This window comes from Eschrichtius robustus, chromosome 11 (genome assembly GCF_028021215.1).
Source record: "Eschrichtius robustus isolate mEscRob2 chromosome 11, mEscRob2.pri, whole genome shotgun sequence".
Lineage (NCBI taxonomy): Eukaryota > Metazoa > Chordata > Mammalia > Artiodactyla > Eschrichtiidae > Eschrichtius > Eschrichtius robustus.
Window position 1 is genome coordinate 112,145,607 of NC_090834.1, and position 13,228 is coordinate 112,158,834.

Below are 13,228 nucleotides of genomic sequence, written 5' to 3' on the forward strand. Positions count from 1 at the left end.
TCTGAGCACATTTAAGGTAGGCTAGGCTAAGCTATGATGTTGGGTAGATTAGGTGTATTAAATGCATTTTCAGCTTAATGGTATTTTCAATTTATGATGGGCTTATAATCCTGTATAATCCTCTTTTTTCACCCTTTTCTTGCTTTATTGCATTAGCAAGGACTTCCAGTATGATGTTGGAAAGGACTGGTGAGAGGGGACATTCTTGCATTATACCTCGTCTTAGTGGGAAAGCTTCCGATTTCTCACCATTAAGTCTGATGTTAGCTGTAGGCTTTTTGTACTGTTTTTTGTTTGTTTGTTTATTAAGTTGAGGAAGTTCCCCTCTATTCATTTACTGAGAGTTTTTATCATGAATGGGTGTTGCATTTTGTCAGATGCTTTTTCTGCATCTATTGGTATGACCTTGTGATTTTTCTTTTTTAGTCTGTTGATGTGATGATTTACATTAATTGATTTTATAAAGTAGAACCAGCCTTACATACTCGTGATAAATTTCACTTGGTTGTGGTATATAATTCTTTTTATACTTTTGTGGATTCAGTGTGGTAATATTTTGTTAAGGATTTTGCATCTGTATTCATGAGAGATATTGATCTGTGGTTTTCTTGGAATGTCTTTGACTGGTTTAGGTATTAGGGTAATGCTGTCCTCATAGAAGGAACTGGGAAGTATTCTCTTTGCTTCTGTCCTCTGAAAGAGACTGTAGAAAATTGGTATAATTTCTTCCTTAAGTGTTGTTAGAATTCAGCAGTGAATCCATCTGGGCCTGGTGCTTTCTATTTTGGAAAGTTATTAACTATTGATATAATCTCTTTAATAGATACAGGCTTATTCAGATTCTCTGTATCATGTTGTGTGAGTTTTGGCAGATTATGTCTTTCAAAGAATTGGTCCCTTCATCCAGGTTATCAAATTTAGGGGCACAGAGTTGTTTATAATATTCCTTTATTCTTCTTTTAACCTCCATGGGATCTGTAGTGATGTCCCCTCTTTCATTTCTGATATTAGTATTTGTGTCCTCTTTTTTTCTTGGTTAGCTTGGCTTATCAATTTTATTGATCTTTTCAAAGAACGAGCATTTGGTTTTGTTGATTTTCTCTATTAATTTCCTGGTTTCTGCTTTAATTTTTTAAAAAAATATTTATTTATTTGTGTGGTTGCGCTGGGTCTTAGTTGCAGCAGGCAGGCTCCTTAGTTACAGTTCGAGGGCTCCTTGGTTGCAGCTCTCTGGCTCCTTAGTTGCAGCACCTGGGCTCCTTAGTTGTGCACGCGAACTCTTGGTTGCGGCACGCATGTGAGATCTAGTTCCCTGACCAGGGATTGAACACGGGCCCCCTGCATTGGGAGCGTGGAGTCTTAACCACTGGACCACCAGGGAAGTCCCTCTGCTTTAATTTTTTATTATATCCTTTCTTTTTCTTACTTTGAATTTTTTTTTAATTGGCAACAAGCTAACTTTATTTTTATTATCACTATTTTTTTGTCTGCATTGGGTCTTCGTTGCTGCGCGCGGGCTTTCTCTAGTTGCGGCGAGTGGGGGCTCCTCTTGGCTGTGGTGCATGGGCTTGTCACTGCGGTGGCTTCTCTTGTTGCGGAGCACGGGCTCTAGACGCGCAGGCGCAGTAGTTGTGGCACGTGGGCCCTAGAGTGCGCGGGCTTCAGTATTTGTGGCGCGTGGGCTCAGTAGTTGTGGCTCGCAGGCTCTAGAGTGTAGACTCAGTAGTTGTGGCTCACAGGCTTAGTTGCTCTGCAGCATGTGGGATCTCAGACCAGGGATCGAACCCACATCCCCTGCATTGTCAGGCGGATTCTTAACCACTGCACTACCAGGGAAGTCCCTAACCATTTTTTTTTTTTAATTATAGTTAATTTACAGTATTGTGTTAGCTTCAGATGTACAGCAAAGTGATTCAGTTTTATATATATATATATATCTTTTTCAGATTTTATGGTTCAGTATCTGTTTCTATATATATTTTTTTAAATGGGTATTTTGGTTGTGACTTTATTTATTAAAATAAGTTTATTGGCTGCATTGGATCTTTGTTGCTGCGCGCAGGCTTTCTCTAGTTGCAGCGAGTGGGGGCTACTCTTCGTTGTGGTGCGCGGGCTCTAGGCGTGAGGGCTTCAGTAGTTGTGGCGCGCGGGCTCAGTAGTTGTGGCTCACGGGCTCTAGAGCACGGGCACAGTAGTTGTGGCACACGGGCTTAGTTGCTCCGCAGCATGTGGGATCTTCCCAGACCAGGGATCGAACCTGGTAGGACTTCCCTGGTGGCGCAGTGGTTAAGAATGCGCCTGCCAATGCAGGGGACACGGGTTCAAGCCCTGGTCCGGGAAGATCCCACATGCCACGGAGCAACTAAGCCCGTGCGCCACAACTATTGAGCCCACGCGCCACAACTACTGAAGCCCACGTGCCTAGAGCCCGTGCTCCGCAACAAGAGAAGCCACCGCAATGAGAAGCCCGCGCACCGCAACAAAGAGTAACCCCCACTCACTGCAGCTAGAGAAAGCCCGCGCTTAGCAACAAAGACCCAAAGCAGCCAAAAATAAATCAATAAATAAATTTATAAAAAATAATAAAAAAATAAATAAAAGGTAAGGATCACTAACTTCTTTTTCAACGCTCTTCTTTGTGTAGATCTGAGTTTCTGACCTATGTTATTTTCGTTCTATCTTTTATTTTCTGCATTTTGAGAATGATATGCCAAGGTATAGTATTTCTGGCATTTATCTTGCTTGGAGTTTTCTGCACTTCCTGGATTTGTGGTTTGGTGTCTGACATTAATTGGGGAAATTCTCAGTCATTGTTCCAAATATGTCTTCTGTTTCTTTCTCTCCTCCTCCAGGTATTCCTGTTGTGCATATGTTACACCTTTTGTAGTTGTCCCACAGTCCCTGGATACTCTGTTCTGGTTTTCTTTTTTAATATATTGTCTTACAGTTCTTTTTTTTAATATTTATTTACTTATTTATTTATGTATTTATTTTGGCTGCGCCGAGTCTTAGTCGCGACAAGTGAGATCTCTCTTCTGTTTTTTTTTTGTCAGCCTCTGAGAACAAAGGCTTTTTGGTTTTCAGTTTTGGAGGCTGCTACTGAGATCTCCTCAAGCTCAGAGACTCCTTCCTCAGTCGTGTCCAGTCAGGCCCATCAGAGATGTTCTGCATTTCCATTTAGGTGCTTTCACCTCTAGCATCTCTATTTGGTCCTGTCTTGGGATTTCCGTCTCTCTGCTTACGTTCCCCACCTGGTTTCGCGTGCTGCCTGCTTTGCCCACTAGGGCCCTTAGCGTATCGGTCATGGTTGTTTTAAATCCCTGGTCTGATAACCCCAGGATCCCTGCCACGTCTGGTCCTGATGCTCTCTCTGTCTTTTCAGAAAAGTGGCGTTTCGGCTTTCGGTACGCCTTGTGATTTTTTTTCATGGTAGTTAGTACGTGATGTACTGGGTAGAAGGAGCTGCTGTCAGTAGTCGTGTGGCGTGGTGTGGGGAGGACGCCCTCTGTGGTCCTGTGGTGGCTGTCAGCCCTTCAGTGGCCTGTGCCCGTGGACTGTGGACATTACAGCTGTTTCTTGGCTTTTCCTCCCCTCCCCCTTAGGTGGGACAGGATGTGTGGAGGGGCCTGGAGATGGACGTTTTCCTCCCCCAGGTCAGTTAGGCTCTGCTAGAACCCCAGCAGCTTAGGTTCTGGTTAGCTGGTTCCTCCTGAGGGCAGCCTTGTTACGAACAGAATGCTTTGTCATATTTCAGAGCAGTTCCTTTTCCTCTCCCCCTGCCGGAAGCATGAGGGGATTTTTCTCCAGTATTTACTGTGAGTAACCGATAGGGCTCCTAGAGGTAAATCTCACAAATTTGTGGGGCCCCAAAAGCTGGGTCACCCTGGAGTTCTGATCTCAGACTCGTCCACACCGAGCCTCCAGCGGGTGGTCAGTTTCAATTCCGGCCTCCCTGCCCGTCACTGGGTCACAGGCACTTTCTGCCCTGGTAAGTGGCGGTTCTCTGTACCTGCCCGTCTCTCTCCAGTTCTGGGGGCAGCAGTTTGCCCTGGGCCTCTTTCCCTTACGGATCTAAGAGGAGTAGTTGCACAGCCTTTCACTCATTGTCGGGACAGAGTGGCGGCTTAGGAGTTCAGCTCATTTTCTGGTTTAAGCATTTGAGGCCATAAATTTTCCTCTAAGTGTCATTTTTGCTATTTCCACGTATTTTGACATTATTTGCTTCTGAACGTTTTTTTATTTCCATTTTGATTTCTTGTTTCGAAACCCAAGAATTATCTAGAAGTTTGTTTGATTGGAATCTCATTCTTCTGCTTGGTCATGATCTGTGTCGATCCCGAGGGCGGGGGTGGGCTTTCTGCCCCTCCGCATGGGGCAGGCCCTGCCCCTGGGCACCAGCCTGGTCCTGGGAGGTTTCCCCTGCTGCCCCCCAGCGCAGCGGCACATGAGGGGCTCTGTTCTGTCTGGGAGCTGCCACAGGGGGTGCCCCTGCCACCGCTTCCACGCCCAGGTTCCCTGCGCCCTCTCCCTCCACCCTTTGGTCTTTGCCTCCACCCCTGCCAGTGGACCGCAGACCGCCTGCCTGTCCCCACGTCTCTGTCGGCTCCAGTTAATGAGCAGAAACACTCGATTCCTCCAGGGCAGAGCTCTAGGTCCCCCTGGCCTTCGGGGCTCAGGCTGCAGCCCTGATGCTGTCACATCACGTCTCAGATGGACGTTTCTATGTGTGGCGTGAGTGCTGCGGTGACAGGACACGACTCGTACCCATGCTGCACCATTGTGGTTGTAACATGGGACCTTTGGTCGATGGCATGTGGCCGGCAGGGTGGCGTGGCTTTGGAGACCTCCCACCGGGACTGTGGCTCCGCCTCCCATTGTGAACCTCCCCTCGAGCACTCAGGTGTCCAGTCTGTGGGTGACCACACCACGTGCTCTCCCACCCTGCCCCAGGCAGCCCCACTGCACCGCTGGACCTCCCCAAGCCCACTCTGACCCTCCGGCGACATGGTCAGAGCTCTGAACTCTCCGGCCTCTTAACCGCCAGGCCATCCACGGGAGCACTGTGGTCTCCTGGGTCTGGGTCCGCGGCTGTGCATCCGAGGCCTTGATTGACACAGATTGACTGCACCAGCTGTGAGCCTGTGAAACTTGCACGTGTGTGCGGATGTTCTATTTCTTTTTCTTCAGGTGTTGTTGGAAGAAGCAAAGGATCTGCTTTCTGACTGGCTGGATTCCATGCATGGCAGTGAAGTGAGCGACAATTCTATTTTCTCCAAACTGCCCAAGTTCTGGGAAGCGGAGTTCCACAAAGACATGGAAGCCCTGAACGTAAGTGTCGCCGACTGTCTTGACCTTGCTGTCTTGGGCCGAGGATCCCCCATGACCACAAGGCCCTGTGGGATCCAGACCATTTCCTTTTGCAAGTAAATTCAGTTAAAGGTGAGAGTGGGGGTGGGGTGGGGAGGGGCTTCTGGGCGCCAGCAGTGCTGCCGCTCTTCTGGAGCCAGGACTTTGTCATCACCCCCAGGTCCTCCCTCCAGATGTCCTAACCCGCGTTAGTGAGTACGTGCCGGAGATCGTGGACTTCGTCCAGAAGATTGTGGACAACGGTTACGGGTGAGCCTGAGGCCCTGCTCAGGGCTGCGCAGTACTCCAGGAAGGTGTTCCAGGGAGAGCGGCTCTCCTCTGGCTCCAGACCAGGAGCAGGGAGGCGCACGGTTTTGCCGCTCAGGGTGGTGGTGCCCTGGGGCTCCCGTCACAAAGCACCACGCAGCGCGCGGCTCCGGGGATCCCTGTGTGCGTGCACACGTGCCGCTCGTCCCTCCCTTCGTGTCCCGATCTCTTCTTATAAGGACACCGGTTGTCCTGGATTAGGACCCCACCCTAATGGCCTCATTTTAACTTGATTCCCTCTGTAAAGACCCTCTTTGCAAATACAGTCAGACTCCGAGGTGCTGGGGGTCGGGACTCCAGCACGTGGGTTTGGAGGACACGGTTGAGCCGTCACCTCGCCTTATCGGCCGCCGCTTTCCTCTGTGCCACTTGGTTCTCAGCTTCCCAGTTGCTTTGTAAGAGAACCCTCTGGGTTTTCCTTGGTAGTGGCAGCCGTTCAAACAACTCTTTAGCGCCATGTCTTTGTTCCAGGCAGGAAGGGGAAGCAAGAGGGTGGTGCTGGCTACACCCAGCCTGTCCCCGAAGCCCCCGGCAGGTTTGGTCACACAGCTTGGGGCCTAGTCCAGGACCTGGGGCCAACCCCGCCCAAGGGGCTGGCCAGCACCTCTGCCCGGGCCCGTGGCCTGCCCTGGGGACCACAGTGAGAGGTGCTGTAGGGACCACCTGGCCCCTGGCCCACTGGGAAGCTCCCAGTTAAGGCCACGCGTCACCAGGGACCCAAAGCAGCATGCTGTTGTGCGTGGGCACCGCCAGGTCTTTGGAGACGCAGGCCGCATGGTGTGGGCACTCAGAGTCTTCCTCGTGTCGGGTCCCAAGGCGGGGGGGCTTTATCCTTGCCGGGCCGGGATTTGGCCCCAGGTTACCGTCCTCGCCATCTGCCTGCGTGGAATGCTTTTCAGGTCTCTGAGTCAGCGTTTTCAGAAACAGGCAGCAAGTGGACGTGTGGACGGGGGCCAGGCGTCTGTGTGCTGATGCCAGGCCCCCGCCCAGGAGAGCTGCCACCCGCCTCCCGCGAGGTGAGGCGGGCGGGGGCCTTGGAGCAGCAGGAAGTGCCCGGCACAGGGACCGGGCCGTGGGTTCTCGCGAAGGGACAGCAGCTCCTTGCACCCCCTCCCCCCACGTCACACGGTCACCGTGGGGCAACTCCAGACTGCCAAGCTGAGTGACATGGGCAGGGCCATGGCGAGAGGAGACAGGGCATCCCGGCCTGCAGTAATCGCCGTGCTCCCAGGAGGCAGAGCCTGGCGGGCCGGGCAGGTGGTGGCGTGTAGACAGAGGCAAGGGCGACCCTCGGGGTGGTGACACCCAGGTGAGGGGCGGGGCCGGGGGACAGGCTGTTGGGGAGTGTGGGGTCCCTGTCCCGGCCCCTCAGCCCACACGGCAGCTCTGTTTGAACAGCCTCCTGGCCGCCCTGCAGCGTGGCCGAACCAGGGGAGGCTCACGGCTGGAGCAGATGCCCCAACGGCCTGCGGGTGTCCGGGCCGGCCCGCGCGCACCTCGTCACGCCTCCCCCGATGGCTTTGTTTTCCAGCTACGTTTCAAACGGGTCCGTCTACTTCGACACGGTGAAGTTTGCCAACAGTGAGGGCCACTGCTACGGGAAGCTGGTGCCCGCGGCCGTCGGGGATCAGAAAGCCCTGCAGGAGGGGGAAGGTAAACGACCGGCGGCTCGAGGTCAGAGCCGAGTGGAGCCGCGGCCCCACCCCGCACGGTCGGGGTCACCTCGCTTCACAGGGACCGTGGGTTCTCACCTAAAGGGATTCTAGGAGCTCTGTACACTAAGCCCCTCAAATGTATTATTACGTAAGAAACAGAAGAGTGAGTGGCTGCAGTGCCATCCTGAGAAGCGTACAGACCTCGAGGCCTCGGCCATGGGGTTGGACTTCGCTGATCTCTCGGCACGGGGAGCACCCAAGGGTCGGGTGGGCTGTGCTGGACACCCAGGCGGGTGTGTGGAGAGGAGTCAGACGGTGCTGAACGAGGGCACGCGGACCCACGCGGGGCAGCGGGGAGGCTGCGGAGGGAAAACCCCAGGGTGCTTTGGTCGAAGGCGTGCGGCACACCCAGAAAGGGAGTAGACACACGATTGTTTACTTACCGATCCCAGGAGTAGGGCCGGAGGTGGGCACTGGGCGGGGAAGGGCAGTCCCCCATCCCAGGGCAGGAGCGAGCAGCTGTTGCTTGTAAGGCGGCTGTGGGAAAAGGAAGGCGGGAACTTGTGGCCAGAGTCTGAAGCCCGGTCCTTATCTAGAAGTCCAGACTGTGGGTGTGGGCAGGGCTGTCCTGCCGTGAGAAGCTCGGGCAGCAGCTCAGAGCGGTTGTGTTCTCAGTGCAGCCAGTGTGACCGTGTATAACGACAGCCCCAGGCCCATCTTGATCCAGACATTTTAAACAGAGACACAGTGCCTTTTCTGGACCAGGCGGGATTCTCCTTGTGTTTCATAAGTGTTTACTTTCACCCCCTCAGGGAATCGGGGGGAGCAGTGCAGGGGCTGCTCTCACACTGCCGGACACACGCTGTTTATCCACCAGCGTTTCTGGGAGGCACTTTGGCCATAAAAAATGTTCATCTTTTTTTTTTTTTTTAACCACGGGTACAGTTTTCACATTTTATCGTCCTTACATTTATCTATTTATTTATTTATTTTTTAAGATGAAGGATGTTCTTTTTTTTTTTCTTTGACTGTTTTGGGTCTTTGTTGCTGCACGTGGGCTTTCTCTAGTTGCAGCGAGCGGGGACTGTTTCTTGTTGCGGTGTGGTGGCTTCTCTTGTTGCGGAGCACGGGGTCTAGGCACGTGGGCTTCAGTAGTTGTGGCACGTGGGCTCAGCAGTTGTGGCTCGCGGGCTCGAGAGTGCAGGCTCAGTAGTTGTGGCGCATGGGCTTAGTTGCTCCGCGGCATGTGGGATCTTCCCGGACCAGGGCTCAAACCCGTGTCCCCTGCATTGGCAGGCGGATTCTTAACCACTGCGCCACCAGCGAAGTCGCTGTCCTTATTTAAATTTCACCATTAGGTATACTTAGAGCATAAGTATATACCAGCCTTATGTCCAGATTTTCAAAATGTGAAGATAAATGGACAGGTAGCTGTAAAGATGTGATGTATTAGACGTTGTAGAAGATATTAAACAAGTAGAGGGTCTAGTGGGTGGTAAACTTCTGTCTGTGTGCCCTTGCACGGTCAGCGGCCAGGCAGACCTGTGAATTGCCAGGCTGCAGTTGGAGGAGACACCGTCCAGGACTGAACTGAAGTCCTGGGTTGCTGACAGAGTCTCCCCAGACTTCAGGCCTTAGACAGGTTCAGGAGTCTTTGTCAGGACACAAAGGCAGCTTCACTGTACAGGTTACAATGCCGTCATGTATGACTGTATGATGTTCATACGTTTTGATCAAGTATCTTCACCTCAAGGGCTCTGTTCTAAAGAGATATCAGAACCTAAAACAGGACGACACAGACATGGAGGAAAGACAAACCGAGTTAGTTTAACAGCGTGACCATCCGACCCAACGGCGTTTCAGACTCACGGCCGCAGAGCAGGGCCAGGCATCGGAGGCAGACCACTCAGATCATGGGGCGCACGGGGGGAGAGCCATGTCAGGGGGCCAGAAATGACACCAAGAGGGGAAGCAGAGGGATCGTGTGGTTTATCTCTCTTCCCTAAAAAATCAGGAGCAAATAGCAAGTGTTACCAGGTAGTGACATTTGTGTCAAACGCAGAGTGGGGGGTGTGTGAGACAGAGCAGATCCTCTGTTACAGAATTTTTCAAAGTTAATTTTTAAAGTTAGATACATTTGTGAGTAACTATGTTCATTATAAAGAAAAGTTTAAAACCTCAAGGTACGTTATCTGTCCAGTAAAGGGTGGGTAAAAGAGAAGGTCCCGGCGCCAGGTCAGATTACGTTTTTGAATAACTGCCCTCGCCGACGCCATGGTTAAAATGCGCACGGTGAGAAAATAGATACAAGACCAGGGTGGCGCTTGTCCTGTTTGTTGGATGTGTCTATGTTCTTCTTACATGGATTAAAAAACCCAGAGACCCACAAATCAAGACACCAACATGTTAATAGTAGTTATCCCTGCGTTTCCAACTGTGGCACCTTTTCCTGGTTCTTTGTCGTGTTTTCCAAGTATTCTGCGTTTAGTGCCTGTTTCACCGTCACAGTCTTTGTGTTCAGCAGTGCCTCTGTCTGCACTGTGTCCCTCCCAAAGTGGCCTTTTTCCAGTTGTCCTGCCTTTGCAGCCTGGACAGAAGAATGAGAGTCATTCCTGTTGTGGAGTTTTCCAGCAGGCACCCTGGTGAGGCCCTTTAGGGCCTGAGTGCCGGGCAGAGGCCCCATCACCCAGCAAGCAGCGCCCCCTGCCTCCCCCCTCGGGGGTGCTCTGCCTGCAGGCTGGGCTGACCAGCGGGTGTTCATTTTCAGGCGGCTGATGTGTCCATGGCCCCAGCACGTGGTCTGGGGAGGTCTCCCGTGGGGCCGTGGATTCCCTTTCTGTCTGGCTTCGTCTGCGTTCACAGGGGGTGGGGGGGGTGGGGAGGGAGAAGGGGAGGATCTTCCCAGGAAACTGAACTTGGCCCAGGGAGCAGTGCTCCCTTTCGCTCTTGGGTTCAGACTGGTCCATAGCCTCCTTCCCGCGACTGCCCTGTATGGACACGGGAGGACCAACGGGTGTCCTGATTTGCCACCTCCAGGCTGGGGAGGCCACACACAGCAGCCTGGTCGCCCTCATGCCCCGCAGAACCACAGCCCCGAGGCCCGCTGGGTGTTAGTACCAGATCCCGCCTGCGCGAGCCCGGGGTCCCCGAGGCAGGCCCGTGAGAACAGCACCTCACGCTCTGGGCCAGGCGCCGTCGTTGTCCTAGACGAGGGGCCGAGGTGGGGCGGCAGCGGAGGCGGGGGGTGCGGGTCCAGCCCCGGGGGTCGTCGCCCTTGGACGCCGGCTCGTGAGGCCGTGGCTTCTGAGCTTGCGGTTAGGGCTTCGTAACTAGACCCTGGGCAACTCCAAAATCTGGTCACAGTCAACTTGAAGGAGTGCTTGACCAGGTTAACAAACAAGCACCTGAATCGTCCCTGGACCGAGACAATTCCATCCACCGAGTACCCGCCCCCACCGTGTCCGCAGGCGACCTGAGCGTCTCGGCCGAGCGCCTGAGTGAGAAGCGGTCCCCCAGCGACTTCGCCCTCTGGAAGGCCTCCAAGCCCGGGGAGCCATCCTGGCTGTGCCCCTGGGGAAAGGTGAGCACCCGGGATGGGGCGCCCGGGCCTGGGGCCGTCACCTCCCCTCCCTCCCTTCCTGGGACTTGCGTCTTCCCCTCCATGGCTGGGGTGGGGGCACTGGACCGCCTCGGAGGCCCCTCCGTCCCGACGGTCTCTGACCCGGGGTACTAGGGGACAGATCCGCCCTCCGACATCCCCTGTGACAACAGTCCTGGTGGCCCAGAGCCGCGGGAAGGGGTGTCGGGAGCGGGGGATTCCTCGGCCTTCGCGAAGCTTGTTGTGAACTTTACAGCCTGGGGCCCCATTCGTCTGCCTGTGTGCGGGACTTGACCCTTGTTCCCGTAGAGCTCAGGGGTTCTGAGGGTTGTGGACAGGGGAGCGAGTCCCGGCCCGTCGCAGGGGGCGGTCAGGGTGCTCACCGCGTTTGGGTCCCTAGGGGCGTCCAGGGTGGCACATCGAGTGCTCGGCCATGGCGGGCACCCTCCTCGGAGCCTCAGTGGACCTTCACGGAGGGGGCTTCGACCTCCGCTTCCCCCACCACGACAACGAGCTGGCGCAGTCGGAGGTAGGGGCCGAGGTCGCCGTCCTGGGCACGCCGGGGGGCGGCGAGGTGCTCCCCAGCAGAGCCTGGCCTCCACGTCAGGGGCTCCGAACCGCGTTAATTTAGTCTGGCTCGCGTGTGAGCAGCCTGGCCCTCGGCAGCACAGGCCTGGATTCGCGCCGGGCGGCACTCCTTCTGCACGTCAGGCGCCCAGAAAGCGGCCGGCACCCTCTGTCTGGCCCGCAGCGGCGCCCTGACCCCCGCTCCCGCCCTGTCCGCTCAGGCCTACTTTGAAAACGACTGCTGGGTCAGGTACTTCCTGCACACGGGCCACCTGACCATCGCCGGCTGCAAGATGTCCAAGTCGCTGAAGAACTTCATCACCATTAAAGACGCGCTGAAGAAGCACTCAGGTACAGGGGCCCCGGCCGCTTCCATCGTCGGAGCGTGGGGCGGAGCTGCACGGGAGGCTAAGGAGCCCCGCCTCTCTCCCCAGCCCGGCAGCTGCGCCTGGCCTTCCTCATGCACTCGTGGAAGGACGCGCTGGACTACTCGGCCAACACCATGGAGTCGGCGCTGCAGTGCGAGAAGCTCCTGAACGTGGGTCCCGCCTCCCCGCGGCAGCTCTGGCCCAGCACCGGGGGAGGGGGTGCCCGCTGCCCGCGTCCCCCCAGGGAGAACGGGGCGCGGCCAAGGCCACTAAGCTCCGGGGGGAGGCCGGCTCTGCGCCACCTTCCCGAGGCACCTCATGTCACGTGTGGCGCCTTTCGTTCAGCCCCACCCGCCGGCTGCACCTCAGGGGCCCCGAAGGCTGAGACCGGACCCGCTTGTCTCGCAGGAAAACCTTTCCCTTCCCTTCCTACACCTGTGTGACATTCAGGTCGCACCTGCAGCGGAGGCACGTCGGTAGAACAGCTCTTTCCCAGGTTTCTCTGGGATGGAAAGGTCTGAATGCTCTTAAACGGAATGTTCATATTTTAGGAGTTTTTCTTAAACGTGAAGGACCTCCTCCGAGCCCCCGTCGAGGTAGCCGGTCAGTTTGAGAAGTGGGAAGACAAGGAAATGGAGCTGAACGAGAGGTGAGGCGGCGCCTTCTCTCTGGGGCCCACGGCCGGTCCCCGCAGCACGCCCGCCAGCAGGGAGGCCGGTGGCGCCGTCCCTCCCGTTCGTGCAGAGCCACGCTCAGAACGGGCCGCTCCGGGAAGGTCGTCCGCCTGACGCCCCCCGCCTTTCTCTTCCGCTTCCCGTTCAGCTTTTATGACAAGAAGGCCGCGGTTCACGAGGCGCTCTGTGACAACGTCGACACGCGCACCGTGCTGGAGGAGATGCGGGCTCTGGTCGGCCAGTGCAACCTCTACATGGCAGCGCGGAAGGCCGCGAGGAGGAGGCCCAACTGCGCCCTGCTGGAGAGCATCGCCCAGTACCTCACGCACATGCTGCAGGTGAGCCCCCCCCGCGACGGTGCCAGGGCGGGCCCGCGGGTCCTGGGAGCCATGCCGCGCTGTCCTCAGGCCCTGCCGCGCCTGTGCCCGAGACAGCAAGCCCCCGCCCCTGCCCTCGCTCCGAGCAATTTCGCCTCTTTGCCTCAGCTTTTCCCCTCCCGTCTGGAGGTTTGAAAAGCACAAGGGCTTTTTCCCACAAGTGGCCCTAACATGTTGTTCACCACGCCCGCCTCGTGCTGACAAGTCCCGGGTCCTCTGCAAGGGCGCTCCGTGGTCCAGCGGCTCAGGCTGGGAAGGGGCCGGAGGGGCAGCGGGAGCCAGGCCTCATCCTGGGGCAGGTGCGGGGGCACCCAGG

General features: G+C 55.5%; 1 protein-coding gene across 3 annotated transcripts in view; it reads left to right on the forward strand.

Moving 5' to 3' along the window:
• The window catches only part of CARS1 (cysteinyl-tRNA synthetase 1), a 47,648-nt gene that overhangs the window by 21,284 nt on the left and 13,136 nt on the right, over positions 1–13,228 (forward strand). For all 3 annotated transcript variants that reach the window (XR_011075356.1, XM_068554530.1, XM_068554531.1), the window contains 9 exons: positions 5,188–5,328; positions 5,528–5,616; positions 7,205–7,326; positions 10,796–10,908; positions 11,327–11,455; positions 11,715–11,844; positions 11,928–12,031; positions 12,413–12,510; positions 12,684–12,873. Coding sequence is in view for 2 of the 3 variants with exons in the window: in XM_068554530.1 (XP_068410631.1) it covers positions 5,188–5,328; positions 5,528–5,616; positions 7,205–7,326; positions 10,796–10,908; positions 11,327–11,455; positions 11,715–11,844; positions 11,928–12,031; positions 12,413–12,510; positions 12,684–12,873 (1,116 nt within the window). In the remaining variant the exon portion in view is untranslated. The remainder of the gene's footprint in view (positions 1–5,187; positions 5,329–5,527; positions 5,617–7,204; positions 7,327–10,795; positions 10,909–11,326; positions 11,456–11,714; positions 11,845–11,927; positions 12,032–12,412; positions 12,511–12,683; positions 12,874–13,228) is intronic.